Source organism: Esox lucius, chromosome 13, assembly GCF_011004845.1.
Source record: "Esox lucius isolate fEsoLuc1 chromosome 13, fEsoLuc1.pri, whole genome shotgun sequence".
In the NCBI taxonomy this organism is placed as follows: Eukaryota; Metazoa; Chordata; class Actinopteri; order Esociformes; family Esocidae; genus Esox; species Esox lucius.
Window position 1 is genome coordinate 29,767,257 of NC_047581.1, and position 17,863 is coordinate 29,785,119.

General features: G+C 40.7%; 1 protein-coding gene across 1 annotated transcript in view; it reads right to left on the bottom strand.

Moving 5' to 3' along the window:
• parp8 (poly (ADP-ribose) polymerase family, member 8) overlaps nt 1-17,863 on the bottom strand; it is a 47,210-nt gene that overhangs the window by 23,339 nt on the left and 6,008 nt on the right. The window contains exons 3-6 of the mRNA XM_010876963.5: nt 4,222-4,259; nt 1,840-1,929; nt 327-400; nt 147-215 (exon numbers count right to left, since the gene is read on the bottom strand). Of these exons, the coding sequence (XP_010875265.1) occupies nt 147-215; nt 327-400; nt 1,840-1,929; nt 4,222-4,259 (271 nt within the window). The remainder of the gene's footprint in view (nt 1-146; nt 216-326; nt 401-1,839; nt 1,930-4,221; nt 4,260-17,863) is intronic.

A 17,863-nucleotide genomic window follows, 5' to 3' on the forward strand; every position in this document is an offset into this window, starting at 1 on the left:
GCTTAGGAGGAGATGAGGAATGATTCTTCTGACATCCATTTTGTTTGTGTGTGTGTGTGTGTGCGCGCACGCGTGTGTGTACATGGGAAATCAGGAAGTCCTTCAGTGAAAAAAATAATTTTTAAGGAAAATAGGAAAGGGTTTACCTGGCATCCATAGTAAAACTCCTCAGAGTCAGCATCCCCATCAGAGTCCTCCTCTATGGCATAGTGGCACTGGGAGATGATAATAACAGGTTATAACATTGTTACAATTCTTTATTACTTGTAATAAGCATGAATTACCCTTTTATAATTTGTCTTTAGTAAATGAGAGACAAGCATCACCTGGTTTTTGTCTAACTGAAGTTTTGACTTGGAGATAGACAGGCAGCAGCTGGCGTCATTGTTGATCCTAATCTCTATTGGCGATGTGCAAACACATACACACACACACAAACACACATGGAAACACACACACATATACATATAAACATAATACTATTAGCCTGGATAGACATAATACTATTAAAAAGGATAGACTGAGTTACATGTAGACAAAGAAATACAAAATAATAAAATAGTTATAAAAGTGGTTTGACAGACCTATGCATTTGAATAACAATTACAATTGTAAAATAAAATGTAAATTACAAAACTTAAAACACAAAACGTATCTTAACACATTGTGTAAAAATCATAGCTAAAAAGGTTTATGGGTCCCTCAGATATTCCAGCTGGCGGTTCCGAAGGATCGGACTATACTGGCAGACAGAGGCCTCACTAAACCTTTTTGTTCAGACCTTTGGGACGACAAAAAGGCCAGGGACGGAAGATCTGAGGGGCCAATACAGAACTAAGTCAATACAGAACATTTCAATAACTTTTTGCTCTGTGGGAGTCAAAACTGTGAAAAATATACAGTTATGGTCAGACAAGGCTACATTAACAATAGAGGATATTTCTACAATTAGCCCCCTGGGAAATCACTAAGGTATGGACATGGTTGCGGGAAGGCTAATTTATTTGCTAAAATAAAGATCACTGAATTTAAAAACGTCTAAAAACTCCATTGCTTGGGTGTCAGCTTGATTTATCTACATGTTATTCGAAGATATCACCTACTAAAGTGGTACATGAACTTGGAGGTCTATAAAGGGTTATAACATGCACCGACGGCTAACATTTCAATAAAACTGCATTGTTTTCAAAAGAGGGAATTCACCAACAGATGTATACCAGCCATATGGAGCATCTGCAAAAATGGTGGTAGTGCCTCTGCCCTCCTTTCATTTCATGAAGTGACAGAAACTATAGAAACACCAGGAGAATACAAACATGCTTCCTTTAAAAACAAACTAGATTGTCCTATGAAAAAAAGATCACTGATGATAATAGATGACACACCTAAAATAATGTCCTCACATTGTTTACTAGGGCGTGTCCCGAATGGCAAAGGTGGTCAGATGCAGTGCACTACATTGGTGAAATGGTACTGTTTGCTCCCTCAGATTAAATTTTAGGCTAAATTTTTAGCATCCAATCCCTGTAGAATGGGTATACATAGCAATGCTAATTACCTACAGTGCCAGACCTCTCACAAAAACATGTATTTTCCTGCTTGCACCAACTTGGGAAAGCATTTATTTTCTACGAATGTGTTATCAGTAACTGTCAAGTCTCTCTGGATAAGAGCGCCAGTTAAACTAGAAGGCAATTGTAAAATGTAGCAGCCTTCAATCAAATATAAAAGTATGTGAATAGAAAAGAACATCAACCCTGAATGGTTAAATGTTGTTTGCCAGCCTGTCAGGTAATACGGTCTGGAGAATACAGGATGGATAGAGCCTAACAGAAATACCTGTAGCGATTCTGTGAAAGATGACTGGGATCGGGTCTCGGGTGACTAGAACTTCATCGTCGTTTTCAGAGTTGGATACATAGGTGTTGTCTGGGTTGGAACATGAGAAAAAGGAAATTAGGTTCACTGCTGGGTATATACACAGAGAGGACACACCAGGATGTTGACTACATTTGACCTTGGGTTTTTCCTATTACATTATATCTCTGAGCTACCAATGTAAAGCATAGCACGTTATTTGGACACATTTCTTAACATAAAGTAGACAACATACACTCACCGGCCACTTTATTATGTATATACACCTGCTCGTTAACGCCAATAGCCAAACAGTAAATGGTTGCTAATCAATATATAAAGCATGTAGATATGGTCAAGAGGTTTAGTTGTTGTTCGACCAAACATTAGAATTTGAAAGACACAATTTAAGCAACTTTGAAGGTCATATGACTTTTTTCGCCAAACATAGTGGTTCCAACATCACAGAAACAGCTGACCTCCTGGGAATTTCACGCACTACAGTCTCTAAAGTTTACAGAGGGTGGTGCAATGAACAAAATACACCCAATGAACTACAGTCCTGTGGGTGAGAACACCTTGTAAATGAGAGTTCAGAGGAGAATGGCAAGACTCATTGAATCTGACAGGAAGGCCAAAAATATTCAAATAACCACTCTTTACAACAGTGGTGTGCCCAATGGCATTTCTGAACATATAACGCATCAAATCTTGAAATGGATGTAAGCATCCTACCTAATAAATATTGAGAGGTATTTATTTTCATGTGGGTCTCAGTCAAATAACAACAAAAAAACAAGCACCAATAAAGAATTTAGGCTATTTAGAAGAAAAGCAATATTTTCAAATGGTGGATATTTTTACATTTCCCCAAAATATTAAAAAAGAAAACAAAAAAAATTAAGATGGAATCATATTTTAGAGTCCTAAGGTTGTCCATCCATGGGATTAAAGCTATTTAAAGACCTTCAACGATATGCCGCTCTGTGAAATGGGTTTCATTTTTATAGGATGTCTTTTCTATCCAACCCAATATGGTCAGGAATTGTGGACTAGAGAATGTGAAGTGTGAAATAGTTGTACAAAAGCACAGTAGACAGCCATTCGTTCCACTGCATATTATTTGAAATCCCAAGCTTCTCTGGTCCTTTAAACATCCATCCCAATGCAACCTTTATTCACTTCCCAACTTAGAGAGCTGTAAGGAATACATATTTCATGCATATTAAGTTACATTGCATGACACATCCCGAAGCAGCTATCACAGTGACATAATAATTCCCAAATGCTACCCTATTCCCTTTATAATGCACTACTTCTAACACTGTGCTTTCAGAAACTAGTGATTATGAGACAATGGTGTTATTGGATGCTTGATGACAGGACTGAGTTGCGAGGAAAGGCGTCAACAACTTCTTTAGAATGTTAGCAGGCATCATGGCACCTTGTCTTTAGAAATGTGTCTGTTAGCCAGGTGACATAAAAATCGGTCCTGTTCATTTTGTGATGTTCTCCCAAGGTATTTAGAAGCAGGTTATTTCACATTGTAAAACTGATTGTACCAGATGCTGAGCAGCACTCCAAGCCAGTCTAAATCATCTATTGTATTTACCCCACTCACACATAAAATGTAAGTCAATGAAAAGAGTACACAGTCCTGGTAAGTCATGTATGTTAGATAGGAGTTTTGACAGTCCTGATAACTCATGTAAGTCAGTGTAGAATGTACACAGTCCTGAAAAGTCATGCAAGTCAGTGAGGAGTGTAGACAGTCTTAATAAGTCATGTAAATCAATGAGAAGTATAGACAGTACTGATAAGTCATGTAAGTCAGAGAGAAGTGTACACAGTCTTGATAAGTCATGTAAGTCAGTGAGGAGTGTAGACAGTCTTGATAAGTCATGCAAGTCAGTGTACAATGTACACAGTCCTAATAAGTTATGTAAGTCAGCGAGGAGTGTAGACAGTCCTAATAAGTCATGCAAGTCAGTGAGGAGTGTAGACAGTCTTGATAAGTCATGCAAGTCAGTGAGGAGTGTAGACAGTCTTGATAAGTCATGTAAGTCAGTGAGGAGTGTAGACAGTCTTGCTAAGTCATGCAAGTCAGTGTACAATGTACACAGTCCTAATAAGTTATGTAAGTCAGCGAGGAGTGTAGACAGTCCTGATAAGTCATGCAAGTCAGTGAGGAGTGTAGACAGTCTTGATAAGTCATGCAAGTCAGGGAGGAGTGTAGACAGTCTTGATAAGTCATGTGAGTCAGTGAGGACTGTAGTCAGTCCTGATAAGTCATTAAAGTCAGTGAGGAGTGTAGACAGTCTTGATAAGTCATGTAAGGCAGTGAGGAGTGTACACAGTCCTTACCTGGGTAGTCGTCAGAAACGTGCACGGAGTAGGTCACCCTGGGGGAGAAGGTATAAAACATTTACACATAATATCCCTGTATCAAAACAACATCGAAATGAAAGGATATGTTATACTCTTACAGCTCATATTTAATTAACTCATATGCTCACCCCTTAGTGAACTGTATGTTAATGTACTCTATGTCAAAATAGATTTGATGTATTTTGTCCCTGTATGTTATCTAACACTGGCCATAACTTTACACCACCTCTACACAACATTCTGGATATGTGTACATGCAGTTAAAGGTGAATAAAGGATATTCAGATTGGGATGTTATCACAACAGGTCATCTACACTGTATTCACAAAAGTTGAAGCAGAACAGACAAAAGAGGCAAAAAGGCATAGAAAAGAGGTTTAAGGACTGCTCTAGTATGAAAACATGTGGTAAGCTTAGACTAAGGCAGGTGTTTAATGTAGCCTTGGGTGGTATACCATATATATTGTATATGTATGGTTATTTAAAAACAGGAATGGTTGGCAATACTGTCAATATTTATATTATAATAACTATATCATTTGCATTTATTTCCTACATTTGAGTATTTGTAGCAGATTTTTTATTAAATACCTGCATATCAACTTCAATGTAATTGCAATACATTTTATATCACAGTGTTTGCATGAAGAATGGGACACAGGCTTTTGCATGAAGTACATTACTGTCTCTGGTGTGACCAGCATTTGTGTATTTCAAATTAGCTCCCAATAAACGTGATGCTCATTCGGCACTGGAGCCAGGGAAACTGCCAATCTGAGCAGCTCAGTGTGGCTCAATAGAAGCTCCATTAGGCATGTCAGCAGACAGCTAACCTCCAACGGAGAGCCTCGTCCTCGACCCCCCCACCCCCCCACCCCACCCCCACTGAAACACAGCGCCGTCTATGCTGATGGTGGCACAGTGCATTGACCTGATATGTGTTTCTCAGAAGAGGAGAACATAGATGTGTTTTCAATGTTGAGAGAAACTATGTACCTCTGCCATTCTACATATTAACGGCGGTTTCAGACACAGGTTCACACAGACCCTGGTTAATTGGCTCTTCCCATATAGGTCAATGTCATAAATTATGAAGATGGAATGTGTGCCTTCACTAATTCACACTCTGCTTTACACTTCCTGTTAAACATCAGTGGCCACCGCAAAAGTTTCCAGAGAAAACTCAGAGCTGGTGTTTATTAACGACAAACCGAATCTAATTTACATTATTCTTATTGAGGCCGGCTCAATCAAACTTTCAATCCTCTAAATGAGTTATCCTTCCAGCAGCAAGGGGCTTGTGAGAGACGGCACAAGACCCAAGCAGCACACTTCATAGTGTACCAGGGCTCCGCAGCCCCACCGGACCCTTGAACAGAGTAGTTCACAACGTAGGAAAACAGTTGCCATTTGGAATACGGGCACGGATCCAGCCCGACGGTTAGCACGGAGTAACATGTCAGCCGCTCAGTGAAGGAACATAAAAGTCTAATCATGCTGTATTTTTAGCATGAAGGCTACAATGGGAATCTGCCTTCTGTGCATTTGTACCAGGAGGCAGAATAGCTGAGAAAAGAGGAAGAAGCAGAAACTCTTCAAAAATGGTTTCAGTGGAGCCCCTCCGCCCTGGGGAGCTTTGAAAACCACAACACATGGAACAGGAAACAGACCAACCCAGGTAAATGTTTAAAATACACATTATTCAAATAAGCCCTCGGCAGACATTAAGCTGAGTCATAATAAGCCACACATTAATGACAAGGTCTCTCTCTGAGAACATAGTGGAAGTATATTAAGTAACAAATTATAGATTAACTGTACTGTATGTTCATTAACCATACATTGCACATCCATAAGCATGTATTACACATCCATTGGCATACACACATAAGAATGCAATACACATCGGTAAGAATGTTACACATCTATAAATACGTATTAAACAGCCATGATAATATGTTACACATTCATAAGCATGTAATGCACATCCATATAAATGTCACACATACATGCTTATGGATAATACATGCTATTGTATTACACATAACACATATATAAGCCAACAAAACACATCCATAGCCATACGTTACAAACTAAACTGACCCCGACCCCAGTTGGAATCGAACCCAGATCCCCAGTGAGTTGCAAGAACCATACCCATCATTTATAATACTTCCAAAGACATAGGATACATGGAATATATTTGCTGCATACTGAATAATTCAAAATATTATGCACTAACGGGGTCCGTTCAATGAACAAACAAGTGACAAAACATTCTAAATGAATGGAGAAAAAGCACAGTAGACGTAACAAAAACACAGGCCACTGCAGTCCCAGAGTGAGGGACGTGGTTCAGGGTAATGACCGATACTGATGATGTCAGTAAACCAAACCACTGGTTCCGGTGAGATGTGAATGTTGCGATGTAGGCAGAACACACATCTGACAAACTGATGACAACCAGGTGTAAAGCTACCTCTCTGACTCCACAGCTGTGCGTGTGGGTGTGGGTGTGCGTACGTGTGTGTGTGTGTGTGTGTGTGTGTGCACTGAAGGAAGGCAGCTACACACCTCTTTCCCTATCACACCAATGCTGTGTTTCTTACCATCAGCACTTCTCGCAGTATGTCTCTCCCTCGTGAAGCCCTCTTACAGATTTATTACAAGATCTCACCATCTTACTGCTGTCCAGTCAATCGTTTTTTTTGTTTTTTTTTATGGGATACAGCTTTAGTCAAATTAGTATTTACTTTTTCTATTAGATTAGGAGAATGTACACACAGTAGGTTCAGAAAATGTACTGTTGCATTTGAGGAGAATCAGTGGATGGATGGTTAGGAAAAGGGTTAGGGTTAGATAAAATGCACACATGGTTATAGGGTTCCATCCACAACAGGTCATCTACACTGTATTCACAAAAGTTGAAGCAGAACAGACAAAAGAGGCAAAAAGGCATAGAAGAGGTTTAAGGACTGCTCTAGTATGAAAACATGTGGTAAGCTTAGAAGGGTCTTAACAACCCACTCCGTACTGTCAACCAACCAGCCCAAACAAATGAACTGTGCATTGAAATGTCATGTTAATCTTCACCACAAGCGGAGCCTGATTTGGTTATATGGGAGACAAGGTGGTAATCAAACAAAATATCTGCTGTCCTCATTGATTACCATCCTGATGTGTAAAAACCTATAATTCTGAGGTGTTTTAAATCCTTGGTCCTGTCCCCATACAAAGCAAGGTACAAGAAACTGTAAAGCCCGTTAATCAGCTTACAAGCAACAGAGAGGAGTGGACAAGGCCTCTACGTCCCTGCTACAGCTGGCTCAGTCCCACCTCAAGTCCTATTTCCTGGTGATGTTAGTGCTGGAAGACATTTCTTGACTGGATTTATCATGTGGTCTGAACACACTTGTGTCCTCAAAGTGTTTTCTCAGAATAAACAAAGGTCATTTATAAGTAGAGAAAATGTAATTTAGGTTATATAACATTTTACAACAGTTTATTTGCTATATACACAGTATATATATATATATATACACGCATATAAACAGTGTATATACAGGTGCTGGTCATAAAATTAGAATATCATCATAAAGTTGATTTATTTCAGTAATTCCATTCAAAAAGTGAAACTTGTATATTATATTCATTCATTACACACAGACTGATATATTTCAAATGTTTATTTCATTTAATTGTGATGATTATAACTGACAACTAATGAAAATCCCAAATTCAGTATCTATGAAAATTAGAATACTACTTAAGACCAATACAAAAAACATATTTTTGCACTGTGTGCAGGTGACAAGTCCTGTTGGAAAATGAAATCTGCATCTCCATGAAGTTGGTCAGCAGCAGGAAGCATTAAGTGCTCTAAAACTTCCTGGTAGATGGCTGCATTGACCTTGGACCTCAGAAAACACAGTGGACCAACACCAGCAGATGACATGGCACCCCAAACCATCACTGACTGTGGAAACTTTACACTGGACTTCAAGCAACGTGGATTATGTGCCTCTCCTCTCTTCCTCCAGACTCTGGGACCTTGATTTCCAAAGGAAATGCAAAATTTACTTTCATCAGAGAATATAACTCAGCAGCAGTCCAGTCCTTTTTGTCTTTAGCCCAGGCGAGACGCTTCTGACGCTGTGTCTTGTTCAAGAGTGGCTTGACACAAGGAATGCGACAGCTGAAACCCATGTCTTGCATATGTCTGTGCGTGGTGGTTCTTGAAGCACTGACTCCAACTACAGTCCACCCTTTGTGAATCTTCCCCATATTTTTGAATGGGTTTTGTTTCACAATCCTCTCCAGGGTGCGGTTATCCCTATTGCTTGTACACTTTTTTCTACCACATCTTTTCCTTCCTTTCGCCTCTCTATTAATGGGCTTGGACACAGCTCTGTGAACAGCCAGCCTCTTTAGCTATGACCTTTTGTGTCTTGCCCTCCTTGTGCAAGGTGTCAATGGTCGTCTTTTGGACAGCTGTCAAGTCAGCAGTCTTCCCCATGATTGTGTAGCCTTCAGACCTAGACTGAGAGACCATTTAAAGGCATTTGCAGGTGTTTTGGGTTAACTAGCTGATTAGAGTGTGGCACCAGGTGTCTTCAATATTGAACCTTTTCACAATATTCTAATTTTCTGAGATACTGAATTTGGGGTTTTCATTAGTTGTCAGTTATAATCATCAAAATTAAAAGAAATAAACACTTGAAATATATCAGCCTGTGTGGAATGAATGTATAAATTATACAAGTTTCACATTTTGAATGGAATTACTGAAATAAATCAACCTTTTGATGTTATTCAAATTTTATGACCAGCACCTGTATATGATTCGTCGTTGTCTGTCGTTAAGGCCACAAGGTTTTCTTCTATAAGTTCCCACACAGAAAGCATATCTCTCAGGCCCTGTGCAATCATCTCTGATGCGTGTGATTGACTGAAAAATAAGCTGTCTCAAGGCATCTGTTGCGCAGCTTCCATTCATCATCAATGTTGTGCAAAGTAAGGCTCCAGTATGGGTCCATCGTCCTACTTGACCAGAGATCAGATGTGGCTGCAAAGTGCTGAACAGACATATTCAGCAGCTACCTTTTTACGACATGTTTTGTACATGTTTGGGAGCGTAGTTTAGAGAAAATATGGTCGCGATGGCACAGTGTATCTTCTGTCGAGAGTTTAACGAGGTGTTTAAACCCACTGCGCTCCACTGTAGCTATGGGAGCCATATCCTTCGTGATGTAGTAACAAATGGCATCAGTTATTTATTTCCATATTCTTGTGTTGCATTAGGAAAGGCTTGTGCTATCGACACCTGCTTTGTGGAGGCACTTGTTGCTGGGCGCTTGTCAGTCTCTTTTTTTTTGAGCCATGCACTGTTCATATTCAGTAAAGCTCCAAGTGTTGAAACAGATCGGTGGTATTACCTTTTGTCGCTGAAACAGTTTTTCTGCAGTGTTTACATTTGACTTCATTTTGTTAGGTTCGTCTTTACTGAAGCCAAAATGTGTCCAAACTACGTACACTGCCTTTTTCAGCTGACTCAGCGTTTGAGTTCTCCTCCATGTGGCTTCCACGCTGCTGACTGGACGGGCCAGAGACACGTGACTACACACGCGGGAGTATGTTTTTAAGGGGAAAATATTAACAGGATTGTAAAACCAAAATTACTGAATTGGGAAAATTATGTTGTTTAGAGGATCTGGTTAGCCTTCGGTTTATGTTCTGCTTGTTCAATATTGCTATTAAACACATTTGAAGAGGATTTGAAATGCTATTTCTTTTTCAATTCTTATAATTTTTGCACTGGTAATTTTCTTTTGGCACTCACTAAAACCTCGCTTTTTGGGGCCCTTTTCTGGTAACTCAATTATCTGTTTTGTAGAGGGGAAAATACAGTACAGCTACAAGGAATTCAGATCAACACAATTATAATTTTGGAAACCTGTTCCTAATTATTTTCAAGGAAATAAATGACATTTCTCACATTGATAATCTATCTCTGGGTTTACTTGTGATCAATCTGCAGTATAGAAATAATTTCTCATAATTTACATAAGCATTTATGTTCCCGACTGCTGTCCCACAGAAATCAGCCCTGAATTTACTTGTGTTTTTTTATCACTGGTGTAAAATGCCCTACTGCAGGTCACATGGTGACTTTAAAGTAACCGTGTAACTCGAAGTGTACTTTTCTGCTGATTCACCCTTGTAAAGTCTACCTACACTCACACATCTCAGCACGTTCCAGCAGAAGCATGGTCGTATCTCGCTGAGGCCAGCGGGATTTAAATGTCAAGGAATATGGGAAAAGGAGAAATTGCAGGCCTCCACAAACTCATCTGCGTTCAGCTCTCACTGATGCCGGCCTGCTCTGGTTGCACGGAGTGTAATAATTTTATGGGAATACTCTGCAGACCACTGCTAGTCTCTGACAAATGAACAGCAGCGCAGATATGGGACGTCCCATGTGGCTGGTTCTCTGTTTGCCTTGGAAAACCTTTTAAAGGGGCAGGTCAGGTGGGTTAAGAGGGTAAGCCCTCACAGGGGAACGACGAAGTGATGTGGTCCGGTCCCCAGCACACTCATCTCTTTCTGTTTTTTTCCTCCTCTAATTGGCCACCAGCTAAACCGTTTTGAACTAACAGCACAGGGCAACCGCAAAGGCAAGAGCTGGCGTGTCACTGTGCGTCCTGAAAGTGAGCCGTGTCTAAATGTGTCAGGGATCTTATTTAGTCTGAACCCTAAACCCTCCAGTCAACTGGAACACCTGGCCTGCTGACAAGAGGCCTCTACAGGAGACATGACTGAACCATGGCAACCGTCAAGGATCAAGAGACGGTGTGTGGCACAGGCCAGCCGGTGTTGTGTAACGATGGAGAGAACACAGCCCACACCCTCACACAGGACTAACACTGCGGTGTAACATTAGGATATTAGCACCACAGCTGTAAACACTGTTGTCTGACCCTGACCGCAGTAGAAAAGCAGCCTGTTCAAGACAGACCGCCAGTATGTCCAGGCAGATACTGGTTGACTAAGCTTGTCAGTCTGGGTGATTGGCTGACTAATTTGAAGGGTTAGAGAGACTAGACTCAGGAACTCACTGCTCCAAAACACAGAACACATCCACCCCAGATCTGATTCCCGGGCCCACAACAGGAAGGGCTTGATGACTGATGACAGAGGCCAAGACATTTTAGGACTGGTTGATGGCTGCTCACCTTCTTGGGTAACTAAATAACTTGGTGAAATTCAGTCAGCCACTGACTTTAAAATATCTTTATAAAATACTAACTAGCCTAGCCCAGTGTGTGACAGTGGAAAGATGTTAGCCCACAGCCCTAATTAGCCTAGCCCAGTGTGTGACAGTGGAAAGATGTTAGCCCACAGCCCTAATTAGCCTAGCCCAGTGTGTGACAGTGGAAAGATGTTAGCCCACAGCCCTAATTAGCCTAGCCCAGTGTGTGACAGTGGAAAGATGTTAGCCCACAGCCCTAATTAGCCTAGCCCAGTGTGTGACAGTGGAAAGATGTTAGTGCGCAGCCCTAACTAGACTAGCCCAGTGTGTGACAGTGGAAAGATGTTAGCACCCAGCCCTAACTAGCCTAACCCAGTTTGTGACAGCGGAAAGATGTTAGCGTGCAGCCCTAACTAGACTAGCCCAGTGTGTGACAGTGGAAAGATGTTAGCGCCCAGCTCTAACTAGCCTAACCCAGTGTTTGACAGTGGAAAGATGATAGCAGGACCCCTCTAGAGTGGTCAACACAAACATTGGAAAAACTCACTTAAAAAAAAAAGTGTTTGAGAATAGCTCAGACAAATGACATTGTCCTCTTCAGGAGTTCGTGCTGTCCAATTTGAAAAGACTAGTGAATGATGAGCTGGCCAATTGGCAGTGTCCTCGCATTACTGTTAATGTTCTCTTGGTGGGGTACACCCACCCATTTCCTACGCAAATAAACAGTTCTTTAACATATCCAAACATTTAAAAGGAAAACTATTTCAAATGTGATTGTCAGATTAAACAGAAGTGTCAGATTAAACCAAACTCTTTATTTTTTTACTTTGTTAATTTCAAATATGCTTATGTATTTAATACACTAAAATACCAAAACAATACCAAAAACAAGTCATGACAAAAACTTAATGTATTTAAAAAGTTTTCATATTGGATCATTTAAATCATATTTAAATATTATTATTTTTCCACTTGGTTTGCATCCCAGTAGCATCCTATTCCCTGCTCAATGCCCTACTCTTGAGGAAGGTTTTAGTCAAAAGAAGTGTACTAGGGAATAGGGAGCCATTAAGGTAGTGTTGTTGGGTATCACTGTCTGAGCCCTTCACATACTGATCGAACCCATACACCAAATATCTTATCAATGCCACTTAATTCAACATACCACAGCCTTATCAAACATACCAGATCCATACACCAAACATCTCATCAATGCCACTTAATTCAACACACCACAGCCTTATCAAACATACCAGATCCATACACCAAACATCTCATCAATGCCACTTAATTCAACATACCACAGCCTTATCAAACATACCAGATCCATACACCAAACATCTCATCAATGCCACTTAATTCAACACACCACAGCCTTATCAAACATACCAGATCCATACACCAAACATCTCATCAATGCCACTTAATTCAACATACCACAGCCTTATCAAACATACCAGATCCATACACCAAACATCTCATCAATGCCACTTAATTCAACATACCACAGCCTTATCAAACATACCAGATCCATACACCAAACATCTCATCAATGCCACTTAATTCAACATACCACAGCCTTATCAAAAATACCAGATCCATACACCAAACATCTCATCAATGTCACTTAATTCAACATACCACAGCCTTATCAAACATACTAGAATGTCCACAAGAGATTTCAAACTCAAGACCTCCACCGTTTCAAAGATAATCTCTGAACAAAAAAACGATAATATCGCACAGAGATTTCTATCCCTTTCTCTGGCTGAGATTAAGTCTAATCTGATGAAAGCAGGTCAATATGGTTTTCCAAATCTCAGGAAAACAGTATACAGACCCTTTACGATATTTCTCTCTTTTTTTTCAAGTAAAATGAGTTTCATTTGTTGACAGGCTTGCAGGATTTAGCTCCACAGACTCATCAACCACGAACATTTACCTTGTATGGGAACAACTACACACACACACACACATACCTTTGACTGGTACTGTGTTTGTATGTGTTTCTGTGTGTGTGTGCATGTACATATATATGTGTATATATATATATATATATATGCACACAAATACACAAACATACAAACATAAGGTTTGTACACACTCATTCAACATATATACATATGTACATACACACAGATGCACACATACGCATCGGTATCAGTGCGGATTTCAAGTCAGTTAAAAATATATATTTTGTAATATTTATGAACAACTATTTCCAGAGAACATCTTAACAGCTGCAACCAACACATAATTTTGGATCAATAGCTAAAGCTCAAAGACTGTGCAGAGCATTGGTGACTTGGTAGCATCACAGGACAGAATATTGGATTGGATTACTTTTAAGGAAAAATGTCCCTGAAACAATTGTGATATTGGTGTTCTGTCATTTAGCTATCTTAACTGTAAGTCACTCTGGATAAGATAAACATGTCTGCTTAATACCAAAACTGTAAATGTAGAATGCCTGTGTAAGGCGATAATATATCTCACCTCCTTGAGAAAAGGTCAAGAACTGAGCTAATATAGTAGATTGATGCAAATTATCTCGTTTACTGCTATTAGTCTAGAAAAATGCAGTGTAGTACGATTCTAATACTGTAATACTGTAAACTGCTAATGCATTAGCATATTGTATAGAATCATCCTGGAGACTGTTGATGCTTTAATAACTGCCACACCATTATTCCTCTTGTATGTGCCATGCAGACACAAGGTGGAGATACATACACTCTCTTTCTCTCACACGCGCACACACACACACACACACACACACACTCTGTACAGAGCTTAATTTGTTTGTGTGTCGGTACAGTGGAGATTCCAACTAGGCTGCTCAGACTGACATCAAATCAATGGAGGATCACTTTGGAGTGGGAACACCTACAGCAAGAGGATGGTAATACCAGGCCTTTCCCTTTTACCCACACACACACACACAAACACAAACACATCCACAAACACACACACACTCACTATCCTTGTGAGGGACAGTCGAACGATTTCCTATTTTTCCTATCGCTTAACCCTAATCACAAGCCTAATCAAAATGTATTTCAATCAAAAATCATATCTTCTCTAACTTGGGTATGGCTGTTCTTTGGGCTTGGTTATGATTGTTCCTCAGGCTTGGGTATGGCTGTTCCTCAGGCTTGGGTATGGCTGTTCCTCAGGCTTGGGTATGGCTGTTCCTCAGGCTTGGGTATGGCTGTTCCTCAGGCTTGTGTATGGCTGTTCCTCAGGCTTGGGTATGGCTGTTCCTCGGGCTTGGGTATGGCTTTTCCTTGGACTTGGTTAAGGCTGTGACTCAGACTTGGGTATGGCTATTCCTCTGGCTTGGGTAAGGCTGTGACTCTGACTTGGATATGGCCGTTTCTCAGGCTTGGGTATGGCTGTGACTCAGACTTGGATATGGCCGTTCCTCAGGCTTGGATATGGCCGTTCCTCAGGCTTGGATATGGCCGTTCCTCAGGCTTGGGTATGGCCGTTCCTCAGGCTTGGGTATGGCTGTTCTTCAGGCTTGGGTATGGCTGTTCCTCGGGCTTGCATATGGCTGTTCCTCAGGCTTTGGTATGGCTTTGACTCAGACATGGGTATGGCTGTGACTCAGACTTGGGTTTGACTGTAACTCGGCTTTGTAAATGGCAGCAAAGAAAGGCCCATGCAGCCCATCTCTGAGTTAATCTTTTATTCAAAGTGTTGGAAGCCTGGAGTCGCCCCTGGTGTCTCCCTGAGGACACATGGCAGCCCTGGATGCTTGATACAGCAAAAGAAAAGATTCACTTTCTCAAATGCATGATTCTACGAAATTAGTGTCTGTTACATGGTCATGCTAGGTGCCTTGTGGGTGTAGCTGGTAGGTTGTTGTGTTTGGATAGAGTGGGTATGTATGTGTGCATAAGCCAACGGAAACATGTGACTTCCCTTTTCTACCAGAGACTGTTTACTAGTATTTGCTTGCAAGGCATTCTAAAGTCATGTTTTCTCACGGCCATCTCTAGTCTCTCTGCAGCAGACATACTGTATGGTGAGAAATATGTTTGGAACATCGAATCTCAATAAAAACCAAACCGGCTCAACACATTGAGATACTGTATCACCAAGTGTGATGATAACATTGTATCCTGATATCACTCTTTATTGCGAAACTGGAAGCCATTTGGGCCACGGCTGATGAAAACTGCCATTTTGTTGATGTGTGTGTGTGCTAGCTCTGCAGGAGACATTCAGTATGCATTCGAACCTTAAGGCTTGGAAAGAGTATGAGCCTCGCAAATGATCTAAACTCACCGACTGTAACTATCTGCCCTGTCTGGCACACTGACTGCAGCCCTCTCTCCCTCTTCTATATCCCCCCCTCTCTCTGTCTCTCTCTCTCCCTCCTCTATATCCCCCTCTCTCTGTCTCTCTCCCTCTTCTATATCCCCCTCTCTCTGTCTCTCTCCCTCTCTTATATCCCCCACTCTCTCTGTCTCTCTCCCTCTTCTATATCCCCCTCTCTTTGTCTCCCTCCCTCTCCTATATCACCCTCTCCCTCTCCTATATCACCCTCTCTCTCTGTCTCTCCCCCTCAGTCTCTCTCCCTCATTCTCTTCCACACCTTCTCTCCCTCTCACTCTACCTAATCTCCTCCCTATCTCTCCCTCATCCTCTCTTCCTCTTTTATTCACTTTGTCCCTCTCTCCTTCCCTCTTCTTTGGTTCGACAACCTTCTTTCTCAATCTTCGTTCCTCTTTTTGTCTCTTTCTCACTCTCTCATGGCACCATGGAATTGTACTTAGTCTTAGGAGATGTCTGCATGTCTGTTATTTTACGTTATCCTACTTCTATTATTTCAATTCCAGTCTGAGGGACTGAACAATGTGTGTTTAGGAGATCAAATGTTCATTTTAGGAGATCAAATGTTGACAGCAGCAAAGTTCTTGCTAGCTACCCACTAAATGGCTACTGCGTCGCTAAGCTGAAAGAGCAAGGCACATTTAGTGTAAGGGACGTGGGTTCAATTCCCATGTGGACCAGTGATGCATTCACTACTATAAGTTGTTCCAGATGAGAGCTCACTAAATGACTTGCATAAAAATGTTACAGGGCCCATGCACTGCAGTGGTTCATTTGAATTACATCAGTAGGTGTTCTCGATAAAGCTGGCAGTTAATTTGACCAATATGTTAAATTATACGAATTTCTGCTCTCTGTATAACCTGTGTAATTATGATGTTTTTGAACCACTTGTTATGAACGGCCAACTGAGATTTTAATTGACACTTTATGAGTTATGTTTTGACCCACTGGTCATCTGAAGGTTTGAATACCATGCATGAACAATGAACGTTATGGGCTTAAATGGTATGGACTCTTTTAATCTACACCCGGCACAGCCAGAAGAAGAGTGGACACACCAAGGAGCCTCTGAATTCTTTCCTAAGTTTGTTGGAGCTAAGTTTGTTGGAATTAGGCGGGGTATCTGTAAAAACACTTCGTGGCAACTGATGCCATGTAAAAGGGATTAATAAAACAAATTTGAGTTATGAATTTTAGCCACTTTCAGCCATTAATACAGGGGTGTCCAAACGATTCCACGGAAGGCCGTGAGTCTACAGGTTTTTGGTTTTTCCTATAAATTGGTTCCCAGTTCACACCTACACAGCCAGGTGAGAGTAGAAACTAACCAATTAGAAACCTAATTAGTCAATCAAGTACAAGGAGAGAGTGAAAACCTGCAGACACACGGCCCTCCGTGGAATAGTTTGGACACCCCTGCATTAATATATCCAGGCGGTTAAAGCACAAAGCCTTGTTAGTTTTGATCCATTAGATGGTAGTGTCCCTTTAAGAACTGATAAATGATGAGTACAAGTTGTGGGATTGCACTAAATCATCAGTCAGTGACAACCATATCATTGGTGAAAGCAAGTATTTTTTTTTTCCTGGAGAGCTGTTAACCATCGTGGGTAAAATGTAATGTGATAAATGAAATATTATTTTTATTTAACTTTTGTAAAACATCTGGCATATTATGCATCATCTGCATTGTATTGGAGTTATTTTCCTAGTATTCTTGCCAGATGTGCAAGTTAGACTTAAATGATTGCTAGCTAAGATCTGCATTTTCTTAAGCATGAGTAATTATCAAAATCATAACTAGCCCTACCCTCAAATTCTCACGTTGTTAATGTTAGCTGGCTAACTATCCACCCGCATGGTCCAGGTATTGTTGATATTAAGCATAATATCAACATCCTCACGTATTTAATGTTAGCTGGCTAACTAGCCAAAAGTATGGTCCTGAAGTCAGCCACAGTCAGCAAAGTAGTTAGCTCGGCTAGCATAATAATAATGTGATACAGTTTAACAGCTTGCTACAAA